The 20,458-nt window shown below is 37.6% G+C and overlaps 1 protein-coding gene across 2 annotated transcripts; it reads left to right on the top strand.

Moving 5' to 3' along the window:
* The first annotated feature begins 38 nt into the window (after positions 1-38).
* TYW3 (tRNA-yW synthesizing protein 3 homolog (S. cerevisiae)) lies at positions 39-19,527 on the top strand. Of its 2 annotated transcripts, XM_012661046.1 has the most exons (6): positions 39-313; positions 3,181-3,261; positions 5,244-5,342; positions 9,693-9,764; positions 12,063-12,196; positions 19,203-19,455. In XM_012661046.1, the coding sequence occupies exons 1-6, from the start codon at positions 116-118 to the stop codon at positions 19,420-19,422; spliced, it is 804 nt and encodes a 267-aa protein (XP_012516500.1). In that variant the 5' UTR covers positions 39-115; the 3' UTR covers positions 19,423-19,455. The 2 variants fall into 2 exon arrangements, with proteins under 2 accessions (XP_012516500.1, XP_012516501.1); XM_012661047.1 differs by lacking the exon at positions 5,244-5,342 and having other exon boundaries at positions 48-313; positions 19,203-19,527.
* The last annotated feature ends 931 nt before the right edge of the window (positions 19,528-20,458 follow it).

Genomic DNA, 20,458 nt, shown 5'->3' with positions numbered 1-20,458 from the left:
GAGGGCACAATAATCTCCCGAGCTCGGAACGACGAGGAAGTTTGGGCCTCTTCGGCCACCGCCGCTCCAACATGGCTGCCCCCAGGGAGAAGCGAGGCTAACGTGAAGGTGGAGAATGCAGACCCTAAATTCCTCATCCGTGGATCGCAGTGCAGAGTTCAGGAGATGGAAGGCGCAGAGTCTGAGCAAAGCGGACCTAAGCCGGAAGGGCAGTGTGGACGAGGATGTGGTAGAGCTTGTGCATGTCCTGAACGCGCAAGAACAGTTTTTCACCACCAGCTCCTGCGCTGGCCGCATCCTCCTCCTAGACGGGGTGAGGCCCCTTTGTGCCCTTTCAGCGCCTCCCGCTAGTCCCAAACTTTGAGAGCCGTGTGCTCACTCAGTGCAGTACTCACTACAGCCTGTTTGTCCACTCTAGCGAGTGGTCTGTCTCGTTATATATGAAATTTAGAGGGGGAATTAAACCGGTGTTTCTAAAAGTTTAACATGTCTGTTCACCTGGGGATATTTTACAATGTAGATTCCGATTCTGCAGGTCTAGAGTAGGGCCTGATACTGTGTATTTCTGACATGTCCCCACGTCATGCTGAGACTGCTGGCCTGAGAACTATCTTGTGTGGCAAGGGTTAGAAAATCGGATTTTTTGAATACTAAGGGAAGTTAAAGATTTTCTACCCTAGCATCTCTGCCAAATCATTATTATTGCTTGATTGAACATCACTGGGGCTAAGGAGTTCACTGCTTCCTGGTGGACCACACCATTATTACAACTCTGGTAGTTTTTACATAATGGTAAGTACAATAGTATATAACTATGGTGGCTAGGCTTATGATTTTTCGATTTTATGATGGATTAATCGGGGTAATAAATGCATTTTGACATGGTATTTTCGACTTACGATGAATTTGTCTGCATGTGGCCCCATCATAAGTTGAGGAGCATCTGTACAAGCAGTACCCCTTTATTGCTAGTTTCAGTTACCCAGGGTCAAACAGCAGTCTGAAAATGTTACATGGGAAGTTCTAGAAATAAACAATTCATAAGTTTTAAATTATGCACCATATAGTGATTCCTTTAAATGAAAAGGTGAAAGTTCTTGACTTAATAAGGAAACAAAAAGAAATTATGTGCTGAGGTTGCTAAGATATACAGTAAGAATGAATCTTCTATATGTGAAATTGTGAAGAAGGAGAAAGAAATTAGTGCATCCAAGGTTTCAAGCATCCACTGGGGGTCTTGGAGCATATCCCCTGAGGATAAGGGGGGCTACTCTAGTATGATAATATAGTGGTCAAGCCCTCAGGCTTTGGAGTAATACTACTAGGTTTGAAATCAGTTATCAGAATTATTGGCTATGTGAACTTAGGAAAGTTATCTAAACTCATCCCCTTCCTGTTCCATGAACTGAGGATAATAAGAGTATCTGTTTCATAAAGATTTTGTGTGTATGAAATGGGATAATTTATTTGAAACATTTAAGATCGTTAATGTTAAATGGCCCATGTTAAGTGTGCTCTAAATGTTGGCTGTGTATTGATTTTAGTAGTAGTATTGGATTCAGAGCATGGAAAGACAGCACATTCCCAGGATCATTATTTAAGTCCATTATTGACTGATCATTTGCAGGGCCTGTTCATTTTGATATTGCATGCATTACCCACTGAGTACTGGCACCTTTGCCCACACACTCTCGCTTGCCCCATTTCCACTACCGTATCTCACCTGGATTTTTGCAGTGGTTTCCTAACTGTTCACTTAATTACCAATCTCTTGTCTCCAAACCGTGTTACACACTGTTAATGGATTCGTCTTTCTACCTTTTTGTCGCTTACCCGTGCTGAAACCCTTTATTACCCATTTTTCTACATCAGAAAATCCAAACCCCTACTCTAGTATACTTTTCAACCCTCTTTTGCAATACTTCTCTTCATCTTTAGCTAGCTACCAAAACTGAACTATTCTCTTTCTCATCTTGTATTTACTTGTTTTTGCTCGTGTATTTTTTTTTCCCCTGAAATGTTTCCTCCATCTCTGCCTATCTGAGACAGGACTCCCCAAACTCCCCTCTCCCACCTGAACACAAACACATGCACACAAGCACATACTGCCCACTTGGAAGTAATGACTACTTCTGAAATGGTTCAGGACTTTATCTGAACCACTTTTCATTTTACTTATTATCTTATACCATATATTTATTTTTACTCTGCCTTATTTCGGTATGGACTTGGAGCAACTTACAGAAAGGCAACACAGGAAAAAATTAAAAGTGGGAAAATCTGGAGACAGGGAATATAGATAAGGTGAAGTTAGCGATGGCATTAGTTCCCAAACCATATTATTAGATCCCATAAACTTGTTAGAGGTGGACTACACATTTGGCTCTGAGATTTAGAGCAGCCAGCCCAAGATCAGATATATAAGTCACCCAAGTCTTATAACAAAAACACAGGTTATTCAGGACATGCACAGCTTTTCCTGGCTCTAAAGCAAGATAGCAGAGTCCCCTTTGGACCCATTGTATAAATAGTTACTTTGTGGAAGTATAGTGATTTCTGTCCATGTGGTTTCCTGCATCCTATTTCCAGTGTCCTTGATGGTACGATCTGTGTATGCCCAAAGTACTTAATTGAACTTTGCAAATAAACGCTTGTCCAGTTTAAGTCAATGTTAAAATGTTTGCTTTCTTGAAACTTTGACCTTTTAGTCCTCACTCCACCCTTTGGGACTGCATAAAGTCTAATCCAGAGGTTACAAATTTATGCCCATAGAAGAACAGGGAGGTATTATAAAGGACTAAAGAGCACAGGTAGCAGTAAAGAGTGGTAGGTTTTTTTTAATAATGTGCTAGCCAAATAAAACTGGTAGAGAACAACTTAAGTGCTGCTAGTGTTACCACTTGTAGTAATCCCTTTTCTTCTCACAAAATCATGACCGTATTTCAGAAAATATTTATTAAGTACCTTTACCTTTCAAACCATTTGTTTTCTATCTCAAGTTATTTGGATTCATTTTTGTTTTGGGTTAACTTTACCCCAAAACATATTGAATTGTTTTCAGTAATACTTAAAATCACAATTTGATATTATTAAAGAAAGCCCACAATATGCTGTACATTGTACATATTATTTTTGTAAATATTATATGATTAAATTGAATTATGTTATTTGTTATTTCAGAGTATAAATGGTTTTGAGGTTCAGAAACAAAACTGTTGCTGGCTACTGGTTACACACAAACCTTGTGTAAAAGATGATGTGGTAAGTTTTTATATATAAATTTAGAAAAAAACTTTTAAATTCACAGTTACTTTCAATACATATGAGAAGAACAGAAAATTCAAGGTGATTTATATGAATAATTAAAATAGCTGAAGATTATAAAACCTAGAGAATTTTCATTACTGTGGCTTTTTTGGGTTGTAGGAGATAAAAGTGTGGAAATATAAATATGTATGTAAACATCACTGCTACTCAACAAAACACATCTTCTTGGACACAGCAGAAAGTTCATGGACGTTGGGCACATACTGGATCCAAATTTTGAATTTCAATTCTGCATTTGATAACCCTGTAACCTGGAACAAATTATAAAGGAGAAGGGGATTAGCACTATCTATGTGTTACCAGCTTTACTGATGTAAATAAATTATACATTACTTACCTGGATTGCTTCTTGAAAATCTTCATATCTGTGCTGGGTTATTTAGTTTCCTAAATTAAAGTGTTTAGATGAATTCATGCAAGTTTGTATTAGCCAGGCACTTTTCATCCCTAGTGAATGTAGAAATTCAATTCTGTCTTAAGCAAAAATGACAATTCATTTAACTAGAAAGGACAGGGTGGAGCTAGAATCAGGCATTGCTGATTCAGGTGCTCAAATGTTGTCTTCAGAGTACTCACTCTATCTCCATCTTTGGGTACTGGCTCTCTCTGCAATCTGCTCTTATTTTCTGCTACAGAGCATCTTCTCTGTAGCAGGAATGATAGCTGCCAGCAATCCCAGCAGGAAAAGATTTTCTTTTCCGAAGATTCATCTATCAGTCCCAGAGAAGGACTCTGAGTTGTCCTGCTTGGCTTAGGTGCTATCCTTCTTAGGTCAATTATTTTTGCTAGTGGAATGGGGTAATATTTGTGATCAAATATAGGCACTTGGCACCTCTGATATTCTGATAGGGAGAGTGATGAGTGACACCATCATGACTGACAGTCCTGCCAGAATCAAATGGTGTGAAGGAGGGAGGAAGCTGCCCAGGGATGCTGGGCAGACAGAAATAATAACTGTCTTGTATAAATTCTAGCTCAGACATAATATTACACGTTTCACCAGGTGGTCAGACTGCTGCAGGATAGACTATATAACATGAGTGCAGCCAAGGTCAAAAGACAGGTAAGTGCCATTCAGGGAGGAAACCAGTACATGACTCAAGGTTGCTAAGAACAGATAATACGCACACTAGGCTCAAGTGGTGTAATGTTTATTTACAGCAAGAGGAGAGAGACTATACACAAGATCCAGCCCTTTGCAATGTGTCAGTCCCCATGGTTCAGATCCATCCTGCAGCTGACAAGGGCAGTGTGGCTGCATGTACCTCACTTTGTTCTGCAATAGAAGGACCCCAACCATTGCTCCATGGGGTCTGAAATATAAAAAGCTGGGGACATGCTCAAGGACTCACACATAGCTAAGCAGTTCCAAGGAAAGTTAATGTGTGCCCAATACAGAGGGAACAGGAATATTCTGGTGTGCTTTGAGCTCAGCACATGCAGTGTGATTTCTGAACTTTCCAGGGCTCCTGGTAAACACCGGTGCTCGGTACAGGAGCCTTCTTGGAAACAAGATGTCAGGCTGCACTCAGACCCTTCTGTCATGTTACACGTGTCTCTATTTCAGTCTAACAACAAAGAATTTAAACAGTCCTCCTAGTATAGTTTTTATATACCATATCCCTTAATGAAAAGTCTGTTATGGAATTAAATAGAGTAGTAGTTTACTTTTTCAGTATACAATTATAGTTGGAAAAAATGATATAGAACATTTATGGGAGAACTGGAAGTCAGGTCTTTTAAAAAAACAAGAAAATTAATAAGTTCGTGGTGAAAAGAGAGCCAGAAAAGCAGAGGGGAAAGTTATCGCAGAGTCTGAAAGTTTCTAGGAAAAACTCAAGTTATGTATGGGGTAAAGGGTCACCAAAGGACAGGATCCTACGGTTGTGTCTGATATTATCACTTCGTCTATTTAGATTGTGGCTCTGAAGAAAGCGAATGGTGATGCAGTTTTGAAATTTGAACCATTTGTTCTTCATGTGCAGTGTCGACAGTTGCAGGATGCACAGATTCTGGTAAAATTTTGTAATTATACCTGAATTTATAGGTATGTGGGTAGATTTAATTTTAAGCTTTTAACCTATTAAAATTAATGAACTATTAGTTTATTCAATTAGTTTGTATTTAATTACTTAAATAGTTTACTCAATCTATTTATTTATTTATTTTTCGTATTAGGAAAAAAGAATACTTAAGTATTACTAGCAAAATACAACTCCCAAATTGTGGTTCCTGTTTTTTTTCTTAACTTTTCTATTTATAAATTTTACTTCAGTATTTTATATTTTGTTTTTTCTTGCTGAGCTTTTAGAAAAAATACCATGGAACTACATGTAAAATTAAATGTTTTAAAGAATACTTCCTTTTTCTCATCATTTAAATGAGCATTAGATAATCATCTTTTTAGTCTTACTTCTCTGTCTCCTTGTTCATTTGTATACCTTTTATATGTTTATATATCAAATTAAATTACATTATCAGCATTTGTTCAACAAAAATGCATTGACTCCCAATATGTCAGGCACTAGGGTACAGTGATGAACAAGATTAGAGACTGTCTTGGTGTTTCCCTCGAGGTTTGAGAGAGAGCAAAAACAAACAAGTGAACAGGCAAGTAAAGAAAATAACCACAAGTTGCAAAATGTTCTAGAAAAGAATAAAACAAGCTGATAAAGAGAATAGTGTGAAGGGCAGCCCACTTTAGGCTTCTCTGAAGAGGTTTCCATAAGCTAAAAGGTAAAGGAACAGAAAGAGCTGGGTGTGTAACTGGGAAAATGAACATTCCAGGCAGATGGAAAAGTATATACAGAGTTTCTGATGGAAGAAAGAGCTTGTTGTATTCACAGAACGGAAAGAAGAGCAGTGGATCTAGAGCTGTGGTCTCCAACCCCTGGCCGTAGACCCGTGCCAGTTGGTGGCCTGTTGAGGGGGCGGGCAAGCAAGGCTTCATCTGTGTTTGCATCACTGTGTGGGCTCTGCCTCCTGTCTGATGAGCAGCGGCATTGGATTCTTACAGGAACATGAACCCTACTAGGGACTACGCATGCGAGGGATCTAGGTTGCATGCTCCTTGTGAGAGTCTGATGTCTGATGATCTGGGGTGCAGCTGGGGCGGTGGTGCAGGCGCTGGGGAGCGGCTGCAAGTGCAGATTGTCATTGGCAGGTTTGACTGCACAATGAATGTGGTGCACTTGGGTCATCCCGGGATCATACTCCTCACCTGTCCATGGAAGGATTGTCTTCCGTGAAGCCGGTCCCTGGTGCCAAAAAGATTAGGGACCACTGATCTAGAGGGAAGAGCGGAAAGAGAAAAGGTGAGAGAGGGAGGCTGGGGCCAGATCAGTTAGGGCCTTGTAGGGTAAAGATTTGGATTGCTTTCTGAGTGCAAGGAGAAGGTATTGAAGGGATGGTTATAAGCAAAGGGTAGCTTCGTAGGTTTGTGTTCTGAAAAACACAGTTCTGCTCCAGCGTAGTGACAGGAGTGCAGTAGGTGGAAGATCAGTTAGGAGTAGTTGGCAGTAATCTAACTAGGAAATGGTAGTGGCTTTGCCTAAGGTGATTGCACTGAAGAAGGTGAGAAAGGGATAGATTCAAATATATTTTAGTGTTTCAATCAACAGACTTATAAGGTTGATTGGGGAAGGACAACAACCAAAGGTAGGAGGGGAAAAAGGAATTAAGGATAACTCCTTAGGTCTGGCTTGAGACCCTGGATGTCTGGTAATATCTGTCACCAGATAGGAAGTACCAAAGTTGAAGGGATGGAAATCAAGAATTTGAGTCACATGTTAAGTGTGAAATGTCTTTAATACACCTGTTTTAGTCTGCTAGGGTTGCCATAACAAAATACCACAGACAGGATGGCTCAAACAGCAGAAATTTACTTTCTCCCAATTCTGGAGGTGGGAAGTCCAAGATCAAGGTGCCAGTGGGGTTGGTTTCTCCTGAGGCCTCTGTTCTTGGCTTGTAGACAGCCACCTTCTGCCTGTTTCCTCTCATGTCTTTTCCCCTGTGTATGCACATCACTGGTGTCTCTTCTACTTCTTATAAGGATGCCAGTCCTGTTGTTTTAGGGCCCTACCCTTAGGACCTCATTTAACTTTAATTACCACCTTGAAGGCCCGATCTCTAAATATAGTTACATTGGGGTTTAGAGAGTCAACTTAGGAATTTTGAAGTCCTATACACACAATTCAGTCCATAATAACACCTAAATGAAAATTTCATATAGGCATTTGGGTAGAAGTCTGAAACTCAGGGGAGACATCTGGACTAAAGATAAACACTGGGGAGACACCAATACAAAGTTAGTATTTAAAGCCATGAGCCTAGATTAAATCCCCTGTGAAAAAAGTACAAAAGGAAAAGGGGAGAGGGCCCAAGGAACACAAGCATTTAGAGATGTTCTTCAAAACGTGGTGTTTAAGAATTGAGTGGTTCCCAGCTTTGGTCCCTGCTTCACGAACCCTGAACTTTGATCTAACCTTATTTTAGTCTCTCATTATACCATATCACATCACTGATGCTGCTGAAACCTTTAACTCTCTCCTATTTCTGTACCCTTGTCCTGTTCTCTGTGCTAATCCTGATTTAGCTCAGCCATGCTCATCTCTGGGCCAAAGTCTCCATGGAAGTTTAACATTTCAGGGAGCAAATGGCAGTGGAATTAGAGAAACTGAGAAACTCACTCATTCATAACTGTTTTTTGAGCACATACAGTGTGCTAGGCAAATCTGCTAGGTATTAGGGAAAAGTAGACAAACACAGATAATGTCCCTCCCCTAAGGAGATTATATTTTTATTCTAAGGGAGGGAAACAGACAATAAGTACGTAGACAAGCAAAATTTCTCATTGTGAGAAGTGCTCTGAAGGAGATAAGCAGGACACTCTGCTAGAGTGTTGGGAGAGGGGAGCATTTAAAGAGGGCAGTTAGAGAAGGCCTTTTTGGGGAGATAGCGTTCAATGGAAACAAGATGAATGACAAGAAACCAGACACGGAAAGAGCGGTCCAGGCAGAAGAACAGCAAAAGTAAAGAAATTGGTACAGGAAAGGTTTGGAGTATTCAAAAAACAGAAGAGAAGCCAGTTGAGCTCAGAGAATAAGGCAGGGGCCAGGTCAAATAGAACATTGTAAATCATGGTTAAGATTTTGGAGTCTATCCCTGGCTGGTCTGTAAGAATGATTTGGAGGGAGCAAGAGTGAAAGCTGAGACTAATTGGGAGACTCCTCCAGAAGTCAAGGAGAGAAGTGATGGAGACTTGAACTGAAGTAGGCAGTGGGTATGGCAAGAGCTAGTTGAATTTGAGGTGTATTTTTGGGAGTAAAATCAATAGGAATTGGGTGTAGGGGATGAAGGAGTAGAAAGCATCAAGGCTATCTAAGTTTGGGCAGTTGGATGGGTGGTGGTATCATTTACTGAAATTAGAAACACTGGATGTGAGAGAAATAGATTTATAGAAGAATCAGTTTATATAGAGTCAATTTCAAGGCAGAGGTCTGAACTGGAAATGGGATTCATCAAAATATACGTGGTATTTAAACCAGGGAAACGGATAGAATCTCAAAAGACGAGCATGTACTTAAAGCAAGGTTTCGTAACTTCAGCACTGTTGACATTTGGGGCAAAATAATTCTTTGTGCAGGGCCTGTTGTGCACACTGAAGAATGTTTAGGCAGCATCCCTGGCCTCTACCCATTATTTGCTAGAGGTACCCCCACCCTGCCCCCCACTTGTGAAACCTAACAACAGAAAATGTCTGCAGACTTTGCCAAATGGCTCCTGAGGCTCAAAATTCTTCCTGCTTAAGAACTACTGAGCTAGAGAAAAAAAGGACCCACATCTGGTCCCCAGGGCTCTCTGACAGTTAGAGGCTGATAAAACAAATAACTTAACAAAGTCACTCCAATAAGATCAGAATGCTTGTGCTTTATATGCTTTTCTCATATTATTTCAAGAGAGGTTTTTTCAGAGATAGAAAGGACACAGATAATCTCTGTTCTTATTTAGAAAAAACATTTCACTCATTTAAAGGAGAGATTTTGTTTGTTTTGTTTACTTTTATATAGCATAGTTACAAGAATGATTTTTTTTTGTTATATTCTGCTTTATGGAAATAATGACTTGCCAAATGTTTCTGTTCATTATTGAATTCTAGTTTTACTCTTTCTCAGTGACACTTCCTTAGTTCATATTTCAGTATTTCTAACAGGAATTTGATCAAAGCCCCTTTTAAGCATAGTCCACATTGGTTAGCCAAAAACCTTAATATGTTTTGGGTTATATATGTTTCTTCAGTTTGTGGAGCTAAACAGATGATCTGATTAGCAGAGTATCGATATGTAACAAGTTGTATTTTCTTACAGCATTCGGTGGCAATAGATTCTGGTTTCAGGAACTCTGGCATAACGGTGGGAAAGAGAGGAAAGACTATGTTGGTAAGATACCTTTTGGCAAAAAACAGTTCTTTGAGCGTGAAGTGATCCAGAGTATTGAGTAACCTAATGAGACTTCAAATTAGACTCCTCCTTTAGTGTCTCCCTACTCAAGCCCTCCTGCCATCCCCTTACTCAGAAACCTTCAATGACTTAATCCTTCCTTCAAGGCAAAGTCCAGAGTTTAGGTTTACATTTGCTGTCTTATTTTATAATTCTCTTCCCTACTTACTTTTAACCTGATTCTCGACTCTGTGCCCTCCTCACCCTAATTAGTCAATGCCCAATTTAATAAGCACCATGATGTGGTCTAAAGTACTCTATGTTGATACCGGCTGCACCGCAGCTGTGCTGTATAAACTTGGGCAAGCTCCATAAATCCCTTAGGGTCTGAATTTTCTCAGCCATATCAGGGGTCCAGCAAACTACTGTTCTAGAGCCAAGTCCAGCCCACACTAGGCCAGATCCCCTGAACTTATTTGATTAATTATTGTCTATGGTTGCTTTTGTGAGACAATGGCAAAATTGAGTAGTTGTGACGGATACTGTATGGCTAGCAAAGTTAAAAATATTTGTTATCTGTCCTTTTACAGAAAAAATTTGCTAACCGCAGGACTAGATGATCCATAAGGTCCTCCATAAGTCCCACATTCTTTCTAAGTCCTGGCCAAGCTAACTCCTAGTTATCGTGCCCTATTCAGATCTCCTGTAGTATTTACTGTTTGGCATAACATGTATTGTATGTTTTTGAACTATTTCAGATTACCCTCTATTCTAGCTCCCTGGACTCTCCTATTTTCTATTTTTAATAAATAGCCTATTTCCCAAATTGAGGTGGATTACGAAAGAAGACACCTACAAAGCATGCCAAATAGAAAATCAAAGCCTGTCATGGCTGGTTTTGACCCCCATCTTACTCCCTGCTCCATCCGGTGGCCCATGTGGGAACAGAGCCATTCTTTCACCTTCCTCTCCTCTGTCTTCCTTATTCACTTACTCACAGGTCCGGTCTTGCTGCTTTTCTCCTCTGACACCTGCCTCCACCCCAGGCCCTCTGCCACTGCCCCTACTTCAGCTGTCATCCTCCCTCAGCTCAGTCTTTACAATTGTCTTCTGACTGGTCTTCCTGCTGGAGGTCTTCTCCTTGAATCCCTCCAACCAATACTGCCAGAATCCCCTTTTAAAAAATCAGGATCTACAAATATTCACCCTTATATTCAAGGCTTTACCCCATACTGTTTTTTTTCTACTCATATATGTCCATCTCCCACTTGCATACTCATAGTCCAGCCAAATGGAACTATTAGTTGTTTCCCAAATGTATCGTGCTGTTCCATGTCTCCATGCCTGTAGATAAGTTGTTCCTCTGGCCAGAATGCTCCCCTCCCCGTTTTTATTTTTGGTGAACTCACACTTGTCTTTTAAAATCCCAATTCAAATGCTGCCTTTCCCATAAATTGAGACTCCTCATACTCAATTATAGTTGCTCCTCTTCCACATTTTCTTAGCATTTTGTGTATGTGTGTTTCTTCTAACACCTATATTATATTGTAATTCTTTGTTCACCTGTGTATTTCTGGTTCTAAAGTGTGAGCTCTTAAACTCAGGGACCATGTTAAATTTATTCTTTATATTTCACAGGGGGCCTAGAATGTTGCAGATGCTCAGTAAAGTTTATTGAATGAATTTTTATTCCTCATAATAATTGCTTTTGCAGAGTTTTTATTGTTGTCCTTAACCTCTATCCTTGGATAGAGGAACTAACCTTGGATCTACTTGGAACATGTTAACTATTTCATCAACAGGGTTGCTAAGATTGTCAACCCTGAAACATTGAGAAGCAGCCACTGTGTGTGATGGGGGGGGGGGCATGGTTTAATCTTACGACCATACTTGGTTCAAGCAGCACTAAGAGACTCTTGGGCATCCAGTCCCTTTTGATTTTCTCTTGAGGTTTCTGTTCAGGTTTCATTTATTTCTTTTCTTTAAATTGTGTATTAAAGCTTTCTAAGCTATAGCGAGATTGAAATTGTTAAAAGTTATTGGATTCTTTGATATTATCTGCTTCGCTGAAAAACAGTGTATAGAATGCCTTTCTTTAGAAATGACTATATGATGGGAAAATCTATTTAATCTCTTTTGATTCAACTGTGTCCAGTTAAATTATATCAAAACACAAATGTAAATGCTGTAATAGAACTAAACTGTGTTCAAACACAGCCCCGATTGGGACTTTTCTTCAGGTATTTTCAGCGTCTCTATTATATAAGGCTTTATATCTAAATTGTTTTTTCCTTGTAGGCTGTCCGAAGTACACATGGCTTAGAAGTTCCATTAAGCCATAAGGGAAAACTGATGGTGACAGAGGAATATATTGACTTCCTGTTAAATGTGGCAAATCAAAAAATGGAGGAAAACAAGAAAAGAATTGGAAGGTATATTAATTGGATATTTCTAGGTTATTCTTACATGCCTAGATCATCCTTGAAAATATTAATGCATACTATCTTCAGTTTATAATGCCAACTGCTTATCAACTTGTTCCTTATTATGGATAATAAAAAGATGATCAAAGTAATAGATGAGAGTGGGCCAGACTGGGATGGGCATAAATGGATCACAGGGGGAGGTGGGACACGTGACCACCAGGAACAGGCATAAAGGAGAGAAACATAATCGTTCAGGAAGGATCCCAGCAGCCACAGAAACCATAACTGATCCAGTGGAAGGCAGCCAGGGAAGAGGTACACACCGCCCCTAGGTGTGACCTGCCAGAGATTACCTAGAGTCTCCTTTTGTCTGATAAATGCTTTACACCTTTGGCTAGGCTAGTTCAATGCCAACTCCTGTCATGGATTAGATCTAGAATTGCCATAATGTTCCAAGTAGGAAGGTGTGGCTATCAGTTCACATCTTTATACTTCTCTTGTCCTTAGACTTCACCTCCTGGCAAATGAAACTCTTATATTACTTTCTTTTTCAACTTTTACCCAAGGATAGAGTTGATGAAGATAATGCCACTGACGTGCCATCAACAAAATATATAGTTCTCCATCCTTAACTGTTACTTTCCTTATTCAAGACCATTGCCGTAGCCTCATTAGCTGATCCTCTAGGAGGCTTCTAGGATGTCTCTCTGCTAAGCCATTCTTCACATTATACTCTGAATCATGATCGTAAAGTGCAAAGGAATCCTATTGTTTAACTTGCCTGCTTAAAATTCTTTAATACCTAAAACTGTTTTTGAAACAGCCAAGGCCAGAAGTGCCCATGGTAGCAGTACAGCTTGGTAGAAAGAGGTAGAACTCGGCTTCAGAGGCAGAACTGGATCTAAATCCTATTTCTACCCAGTTACTCAACCTGGTTCAACCAAGTTGCTCAACTCTCTTGGCTTTATTTTTCTTATCTCTAATTTCAGGGAAATACTGATCTCAAAGAATAATTATTATATTCATTAGATAGCATATATAAAATGACATGGCCCTGACCCTGTCATATCATAGACTCTCAGGATAGGATAGCCCTTCTCCTTCTTTGATTCATGGAGAATAAACCTGTAATCATACCAATACCATCCAGACTTTCTCAGCTAAGATTCCTCATTTGAACCACAGAATTCCCAAAGTTATTTGAGTGGCTATTTTCTTAATTCTCCCAATGATAGTATATAACATGTATCATTTTAGATACGTTAGAGAGGAGTTAATTCATTACATATAATGGATGTCTTAGGGTATTAGAACATAATTTTCTAGTCAAATCTAGTCGAGAAAAACTGACCACAAAAACCTGGGCACAAAATGCTTTAGGCAAGTATAATTAAAGTAATGATTTCAAGTAAGCAACTACTGAGCACCTAGCCACTCCACCAAACTTCAAAGTTTGAACTATACATAGGCACTTATTGGTACCATTTGAAAAGTACATTTGTTATCTACATTTGTTAGATAGTAATCCAGTGAGACTGTTTGCTAAAACATAGGAGGTAGCCAATCAGTTTTTCTCAGTTTCCTTACTTGAATTTCAACAAGCTTATAAATACAGCCCAAGATCAACTAACTATACACCTGGTGAAGTTAATTGAGCCACGTTCACCAACTATACAATCAAATTATGCTTTAAATCCATTGACTCAAAAATATGTTTTGAGATTATAATGTGCATGCTGCCATCAAGAGCCATGCTCATCATATAAAATCAGGGAAAAATTAAAGAAGGGTAAAAAATGTCTTAAGATACTGATTAGAAGATTACTTGTGAATTCAGAAAGTGTGAACAAATTAGGAAGCTCCTTTGGGAACAGCTGTACCTTCAACCAAATGCAAAGAAAGAGTTACTCTTCTGAGGTTGAAAAGAGAAAAAATAAACACTGGGGATGATGAGTTATGCAATCAGGCATTGAGTACTAAAATTGGTTTGTCATGGGACCGAAGTTTCACAATTCAAGTATCTGTAGCAAGAGAATTTTTAAAACTCAAAAAATCCTAATGAGTAACATTTCAGCAACAAGATGTATTCTGGAAACTTAAAAATCAAAGGCAAAATATTTTTAATAGAAAAAAGGTTTTGTTTATGAAAAACAATTTTCAAGCCCACTTAGTGAGAAGAGGCTTATTTAACAGGGACAGTTGGGTAACTATTGTTTGGAGGTCTGTGCAAGACAAGGCCAGCTGATCTGGAGTCTGGAAGAGACAGGGACTGACACCAGACACTGAAAAATAATTCCATGCATAACAATTTCCATTGAAAAAATATGAAATTTGGAGACCTATTTACTAACTATAAGAGGAGGCTATCTTTGTATCTTTTAATAAGAGGCCAGGACATAAGTCAGATGAAATCACCATTTGGCTGTGCATAGAGAAAAATTAGCCATATTCTTTTTTTCACCAACAGTGTAATAAGAAAATGTTAAACAAAATGTAGACTAAAAGGGCTGAATATATTGATGTATTGTTGATAATAATAAAGCAAATCTGAAAGAAAAAGTAATTGGATCTATTTCCACCAGTTGATTTTCCTTTTTTTTCCTCTTTTTTTATGGCAGTAAAATACACATAACTCTAAATTTACCATTTTAACAAGTGACATTAAGTACGTTCACACTATTATGCAGCCATCATCACTATCCATCTCTGGAACTTTTCATCATCCCAAACTAAAACTGTGTACCCATTAAACAATAGCTCCCATTCCCTATACTCCCAGCCCCTGGTAACTACTATTCTGTTTTTTCTCCCAACCTAACTCACGTATACATACACACTAGAAATACCTGTTATCCTAACATATAACACATAGTAGAAGCCCAATAATTGTTTATTGAATTAATCATTAAAGATAAAGGAGCTTCAAAGTTACACATTATACTGAGTTTCCAAAGGCAGAGACAGTTTTTTATTCATCATTATATTCTGAGTGTCTGGCGTGATAGTAATGGTTAATAAATGTTTACTAAATTTAGTTGACTGGCTTTTTTTAATAAATAGTGATACTTTTAAGCCTTCCAAGCATTAGGGTGATTATTCTGGAAGACGTGTAAGATGACTTAGAGATGCAGTGAGCAGGAGGAGGCCCTTGCTACATAATCTAGGTGAGAAGTAACAGGACCCTGAGTAACAAGATGAGTGGAGTGACAGTACCGAATATGCACCGGACGTGACACATTGGAAATGGGGGTAATGCAGACAGGAGGAATAAAGAATAACAGATGCCTTCGACGCCTCATAGTTGCTAGTCTTACCATTTCTAAAAATGGGACTAAAGCAGCTAAATAAATCCCTCACACATTTCCCTATATATTTAAGATCAAAGAAGTAAATAATACAAAGTAAAAACATGTATTTTATTTTCTGATAGTATCTCATTGGATATACCCTCCCCTTCTTTTTTTCCCCTCCTAATTCCTCTCTCATCGCATAGCCAGCTCCCATTCATCCTTGCAGTTCAGCCCAGGCATTGAGTCTTTTTCCAAAGAGCATGCCATGATCTCAGTTAGAGCAATGTGCCGTCACTGTTCTCCTAATTTATCTTATCTTTTTCATGGCATGTTACATGTGGCTTTACAGTTCTGCAGCTCCTACTAAACCATGAGCTCCTTGAAGGCATAGACCATAGAGTACAACTCTTACCTGTGTTTCCAGTACCTGGCACAGGGCCTATCACATACATGTTTTTAATTAAAATGCTACAGTTTACTCAGTTAAAATTCAAATATGTAGTATGTCAGAATAGCTTTCTTTGATATTTGTGAATGATAGACTTCTGAAAGGGTATGAAATTATACTTCAATGCCTTCAATTCTATGCTCCTGCTTCAGAAGTCAAAGAAATTCCAACTTTTTATTGCAAATGGTTCTCTAACCTTGAAAAACAAGAATTCATTTTCTCGGGGATGGCCTGAAAAGTTCTATCTTATGAACAGAACTAAGTACAAGTTGTCCTATGGCATGATAATCTTGACTACAGAGGTAGAAAAACTGAAGATAATTTTATTTTTTTTTCAACGTAGGGAAAAAACGGTAGCCTGAACACACCTTTTATACTCAGAGCTCTTTTTGTTGCCTGTGAGAGCTGAGAAAATACACTTAGAGAATCAGGCATTAGAATGCTGTGTAAAGGGTCACAGTATGAGAGAGAACATGTAATCGGAAAACAAATTTCTCATTTACTAAGACAGTTTCTCAAAGGACTTTTAAAATTTCCTTAAAAAGTAAGGGGAAACTAGTATTTGATGTTTTTATTCTTGACTTTCATCAGGAAAGGATCTTTGTTTCATTTTGCCAGTTGTTTTTTGGTACCTTAAGGATGTAGCTTTGAATTCTTAGGGTTTTTAACAGTAAAGTAGGGCATTTGTTCTTCTTTAATTACTTTTTTATGTGATTGATAAGACATTTTTTCACAAGCTGTTAATTCTCAGTGATCATAAAAGAGCAATTTAATCTTATATTTCATATTCTAGGAATAAAGTATAATCCAGAAAAAAGACCTGGTTGCCTAAGCCTAAAGTGCAGGGTGGGTGAAGAATGGTGTAAGATGAGATTGATTATATCATAGGCATCTTACAATCACATAAGGCATCTTACAGTCATGCTCGGATTTATGTTTTAGGTGACATAAATCTAGGGCATTCTAAATAGGCTGTGGGGAAGATAGGAAGAAAACCGATCACTGAAGTTACCTAAGATGACTAGAAAGAAAAGTGAAGCCAAGTGTAGAAGTTTTCATCAATGTGAAGTACCAAACAGAATATTGGTAGATGACATGAGAGGCAGACAAAGGAATTTAGTCTGGCAAAGTGTTGATGAGCTATTTGATTTCTGACCTCATCTCTCATCTCTGTGGTCTCAGGATGTGGAAAGAATAAGCAATCTCCGCTTGGGAGGAATGAGGGGAGATGGTGTCTGTGAGGGAGCTGGGGTCCAGTCAAGTAAGGACATAAAGGGTGCATTAAATGAAAAGGTAGTTACCATGGAACAAGGCCTAAAAAGTTATGTGACAATGTTTCTTTTTCCTTTTTCCTTTTACTGTACCTCCCTCTTTGAGACTGATTGATTTATTCATTGAAGAAATATTTATTAAGCATCTATTTTATACTAAGCACAGTACTAGATATCAAGATATATACTTGTGAGTACATAAGTTCTTGAAATATGGCCGGGATATGTAGTGATCATGATGTGTGTACATTAGAGTTGTGTGGGTTATTTGGGGTTTTAGAATTTTAGAGGCTTTGCAAGTAAAAGTTAGACTGTTGATTGAATTAAGAAAGATGAAAATTGGTTCAAATAGCAATCTATTCTGTAGATGTAAAAAACTTCCTGTCACAGTCTCCCATGATAATAAGATGTAAAAACAAGATGAGATCTCTACAATGGCAAGGGAGTTCTCAATTTCCATATCATTCTAATTTGGGAACTCAGAAAATATATCCATAGTTACCTTTTTTATTCAGTAATTATTAATATTCAACATACTTTTGCTGAGTTTGCAAGCACTGTACTACATGTTAAGAATATAACAAGGCAAATGTATAAGGTCCTTGGTCTCATGAAGTCTATATTTCTAAAAATGGTCGTTACTGAGAACTAACTCTGTGCCAGGCACTGTGCTAGGTACGTACATATATGTAACACTCTGACAATCCCACTAGATACCAAATAATAATCTTCAGTTTTATAAATAAAGAAATCAAGACTCGGTGAAATTAATTGGAATTAGCTAACCTCAGCTTTCCCAATGGTACACTAGTATCAAACACATGCAACATACCATGCTACCTGCTGTTTTTCAACATATACCAAAGGCTACTGTGTCAGGCAGAGTATTGTGTTAGGTGTTAACACGGGTGTAGAAAAGAAACGAAGCCCGGTTTTCAGGGAGCTTACAGTTTATTATATCACAAAATTAAAATGAAAACTCCAATAGAAAAATGAATAAGGGAAAGGAACAATTTACATTTTAGAAAATTTCTAATAGCTAATAAACAAACGAAAAACATTCAATTTTACTTGCAAACAAATGAAAATTAAAATAATGGGGTACCATTTTCACCCATCAAAGTACAACACGTGTTTTGATGGTAATATGCAATGTGTGGGTGAAGTAGTCTCTCTCAAGTGCTTCAATTAGAAGCATATTTTTTTAAACATCCATTGTGGAAAACAGGCAGTGTTTATCAAGAGCCTTAAAATGTTTATAGCCTTTAACCATATAATTACATTTCTAGGTGTTTATCCTAAAGAAATGAAAGATCACATCATTTTCAAAAATGTTTATGATGTTTTTATTAGAGAAAATTTGAAAATAAAGGGCAATCTAGATGACATAGTGTTATACTACCACTAAAAAGTATTATTTTGTAGTTCATTTGTTGATATGGAAAATGTTCTTAATAAATATTATTAAATAAATGAAAAAATGTAAAACTTTTTATGTAATATTCTGTGTAAAAATAATAGTTATATGTGTGCATGTATGAATATATTAATTCAGACTACATTAATAAACTGGAAAGAAGTAAAAATATTGAGAGTAGTTATTATTTGGAGGTGATCTGTATTTGTAACTTAATATATTTTCCAAATTCTCTAAAATGAGCCTCTATTACATTTATGGTATTTTTGTAAAGAATGATAATTTCCATTCTTTTTTACCATCTTATATTTAACCCCTACATCGGGGATGGAAATTGAGGTAGGTTAGAAATTGTCAAGAGGTGATTCCAGCCGAATTTTCAGAACCGTTCTTAACTGAAAACACATTTCTTTTCCTAACTAAATAATGATAAAGGCAAGAGGCATACCGTTTCTTTGATATATTTTATATTTATAAGGGTGATGTGAGACATTGTCAAATTTACATAATTTATAAGTTCTGGGTGTATTTCAGTCATTCCGTTTTGGAACACACAGATATAACAGTAGTATTTCTTTTTTTACAGGTTTTACAACTGTCTACAGCATGCTTTGGAAAGAGAAGCTATTAGTAATTCACATCCCAAGATCAAAGAGAAAAATAACCCATCATATACTCGTAAGAAAAAAAGAAACACAGAAAAAGCACATGGCAAATCTATCACAGAAGAAAATAATGAAGAACTTGAAAATGATGATGATGACAATCCAGGAATCAGTGTTGCCATCTTTCCTGAAGATTACTAAGATTTGGTTCTGAAGTATCTTGGTAGAATAATGTTTCTAATAGATTTTATAAAGCTGCTCTTTATAAGAGTATTTTAGTTTGTTGAGTGTATTAGCTATTCAGAAAAACAAGATTTAATTTTTCTATATTTTAGAGAAACTAATCTTACAAACATAGATGGCTTTTAAAAATAGCTTTGTATAATGTTTGTTTATTAAATACTGCCTTTTTAAATTACATAGAGATTCATTGCAAAAGTAAAATTACTGTTTTTTAAGCCTCTTTTTTTTTTATTTCTTTCAATTTTTTCTGCAAAACAGGAAAACTAAGTATAATACCCTGTCAAGAGACCCTTAACATCAGGGACATTTGAGTAAAAATTATAGTAATATTTTTCTTATTTTTAAGTTTGAAACCTCCAGCCTTTATAGGAAGGGTCAGAGTTTGCTTCTGTTGCCATGAAATCCAATAACAAGTTTTTTCCTCTCTTTTCCCTTTGTGGATAAAACAACTGATACCCTTTTTGTTCAAGACAAAATACCTGAACCTTCTCTCCCCATTATTTCTCACAAAGCGGAGCTTGCCACTGGCACACCCTCTGAGAAACACGTGGGCATAATTTTTTACTAAGCCTGATCAGAAATGATAACTAAGGGCATGATGGTGTTTGCTTCTAGTCCCAGCTACTTGGGAGGCTGAGATGGGAAGATTGCTTGAGCCCAGGAGTTCGAATCCAGCCTGGGCAACATAGTGAAATCTGTCTCTTAAAAAAGAAATGATAAGTAAGACACAGGCATCCTAATAGACAGAACAAATGTGCTATGGAAAATGGCAAGGATCAAAAAAGCCTTGGGTTTCAATTCTGACTGCTCCAAAGAAGTTGGAGGTCCTTGAGCAAATCACTTAATTTCCAAGGGCTTTCATTTCCTCTTCTACATAATAGTAATTCTAATACCTGCCTTATTTATACCGTAGGAATGTTGACGGTAAAAATATGAAAGCATTTACTAATAGACCATTATGCATATATGTTAATATTTATTTTCATTATAAAAT

The sequence above is a fragment of the Propithecus coquereli genome, unplaced genomic scaffold, assembly GCF_000956105.1.
Source record: "Propithecus coquereli isolate 6110/MARCELLA unplaced genomic scaffold, Pcoq_1.0 Scaffold7, whole genome shotgun sequence".
NCBI classification, from domain to species: domain Eukaryota; kingdom Metazoa; phylum Chordata; class Mammalia; order Primates; family Indriidae; genus Propithecus; species Propithecus coquereli.
This window is presented reverse-complemented; position numbering and strand designations above follow the sequence as displayed.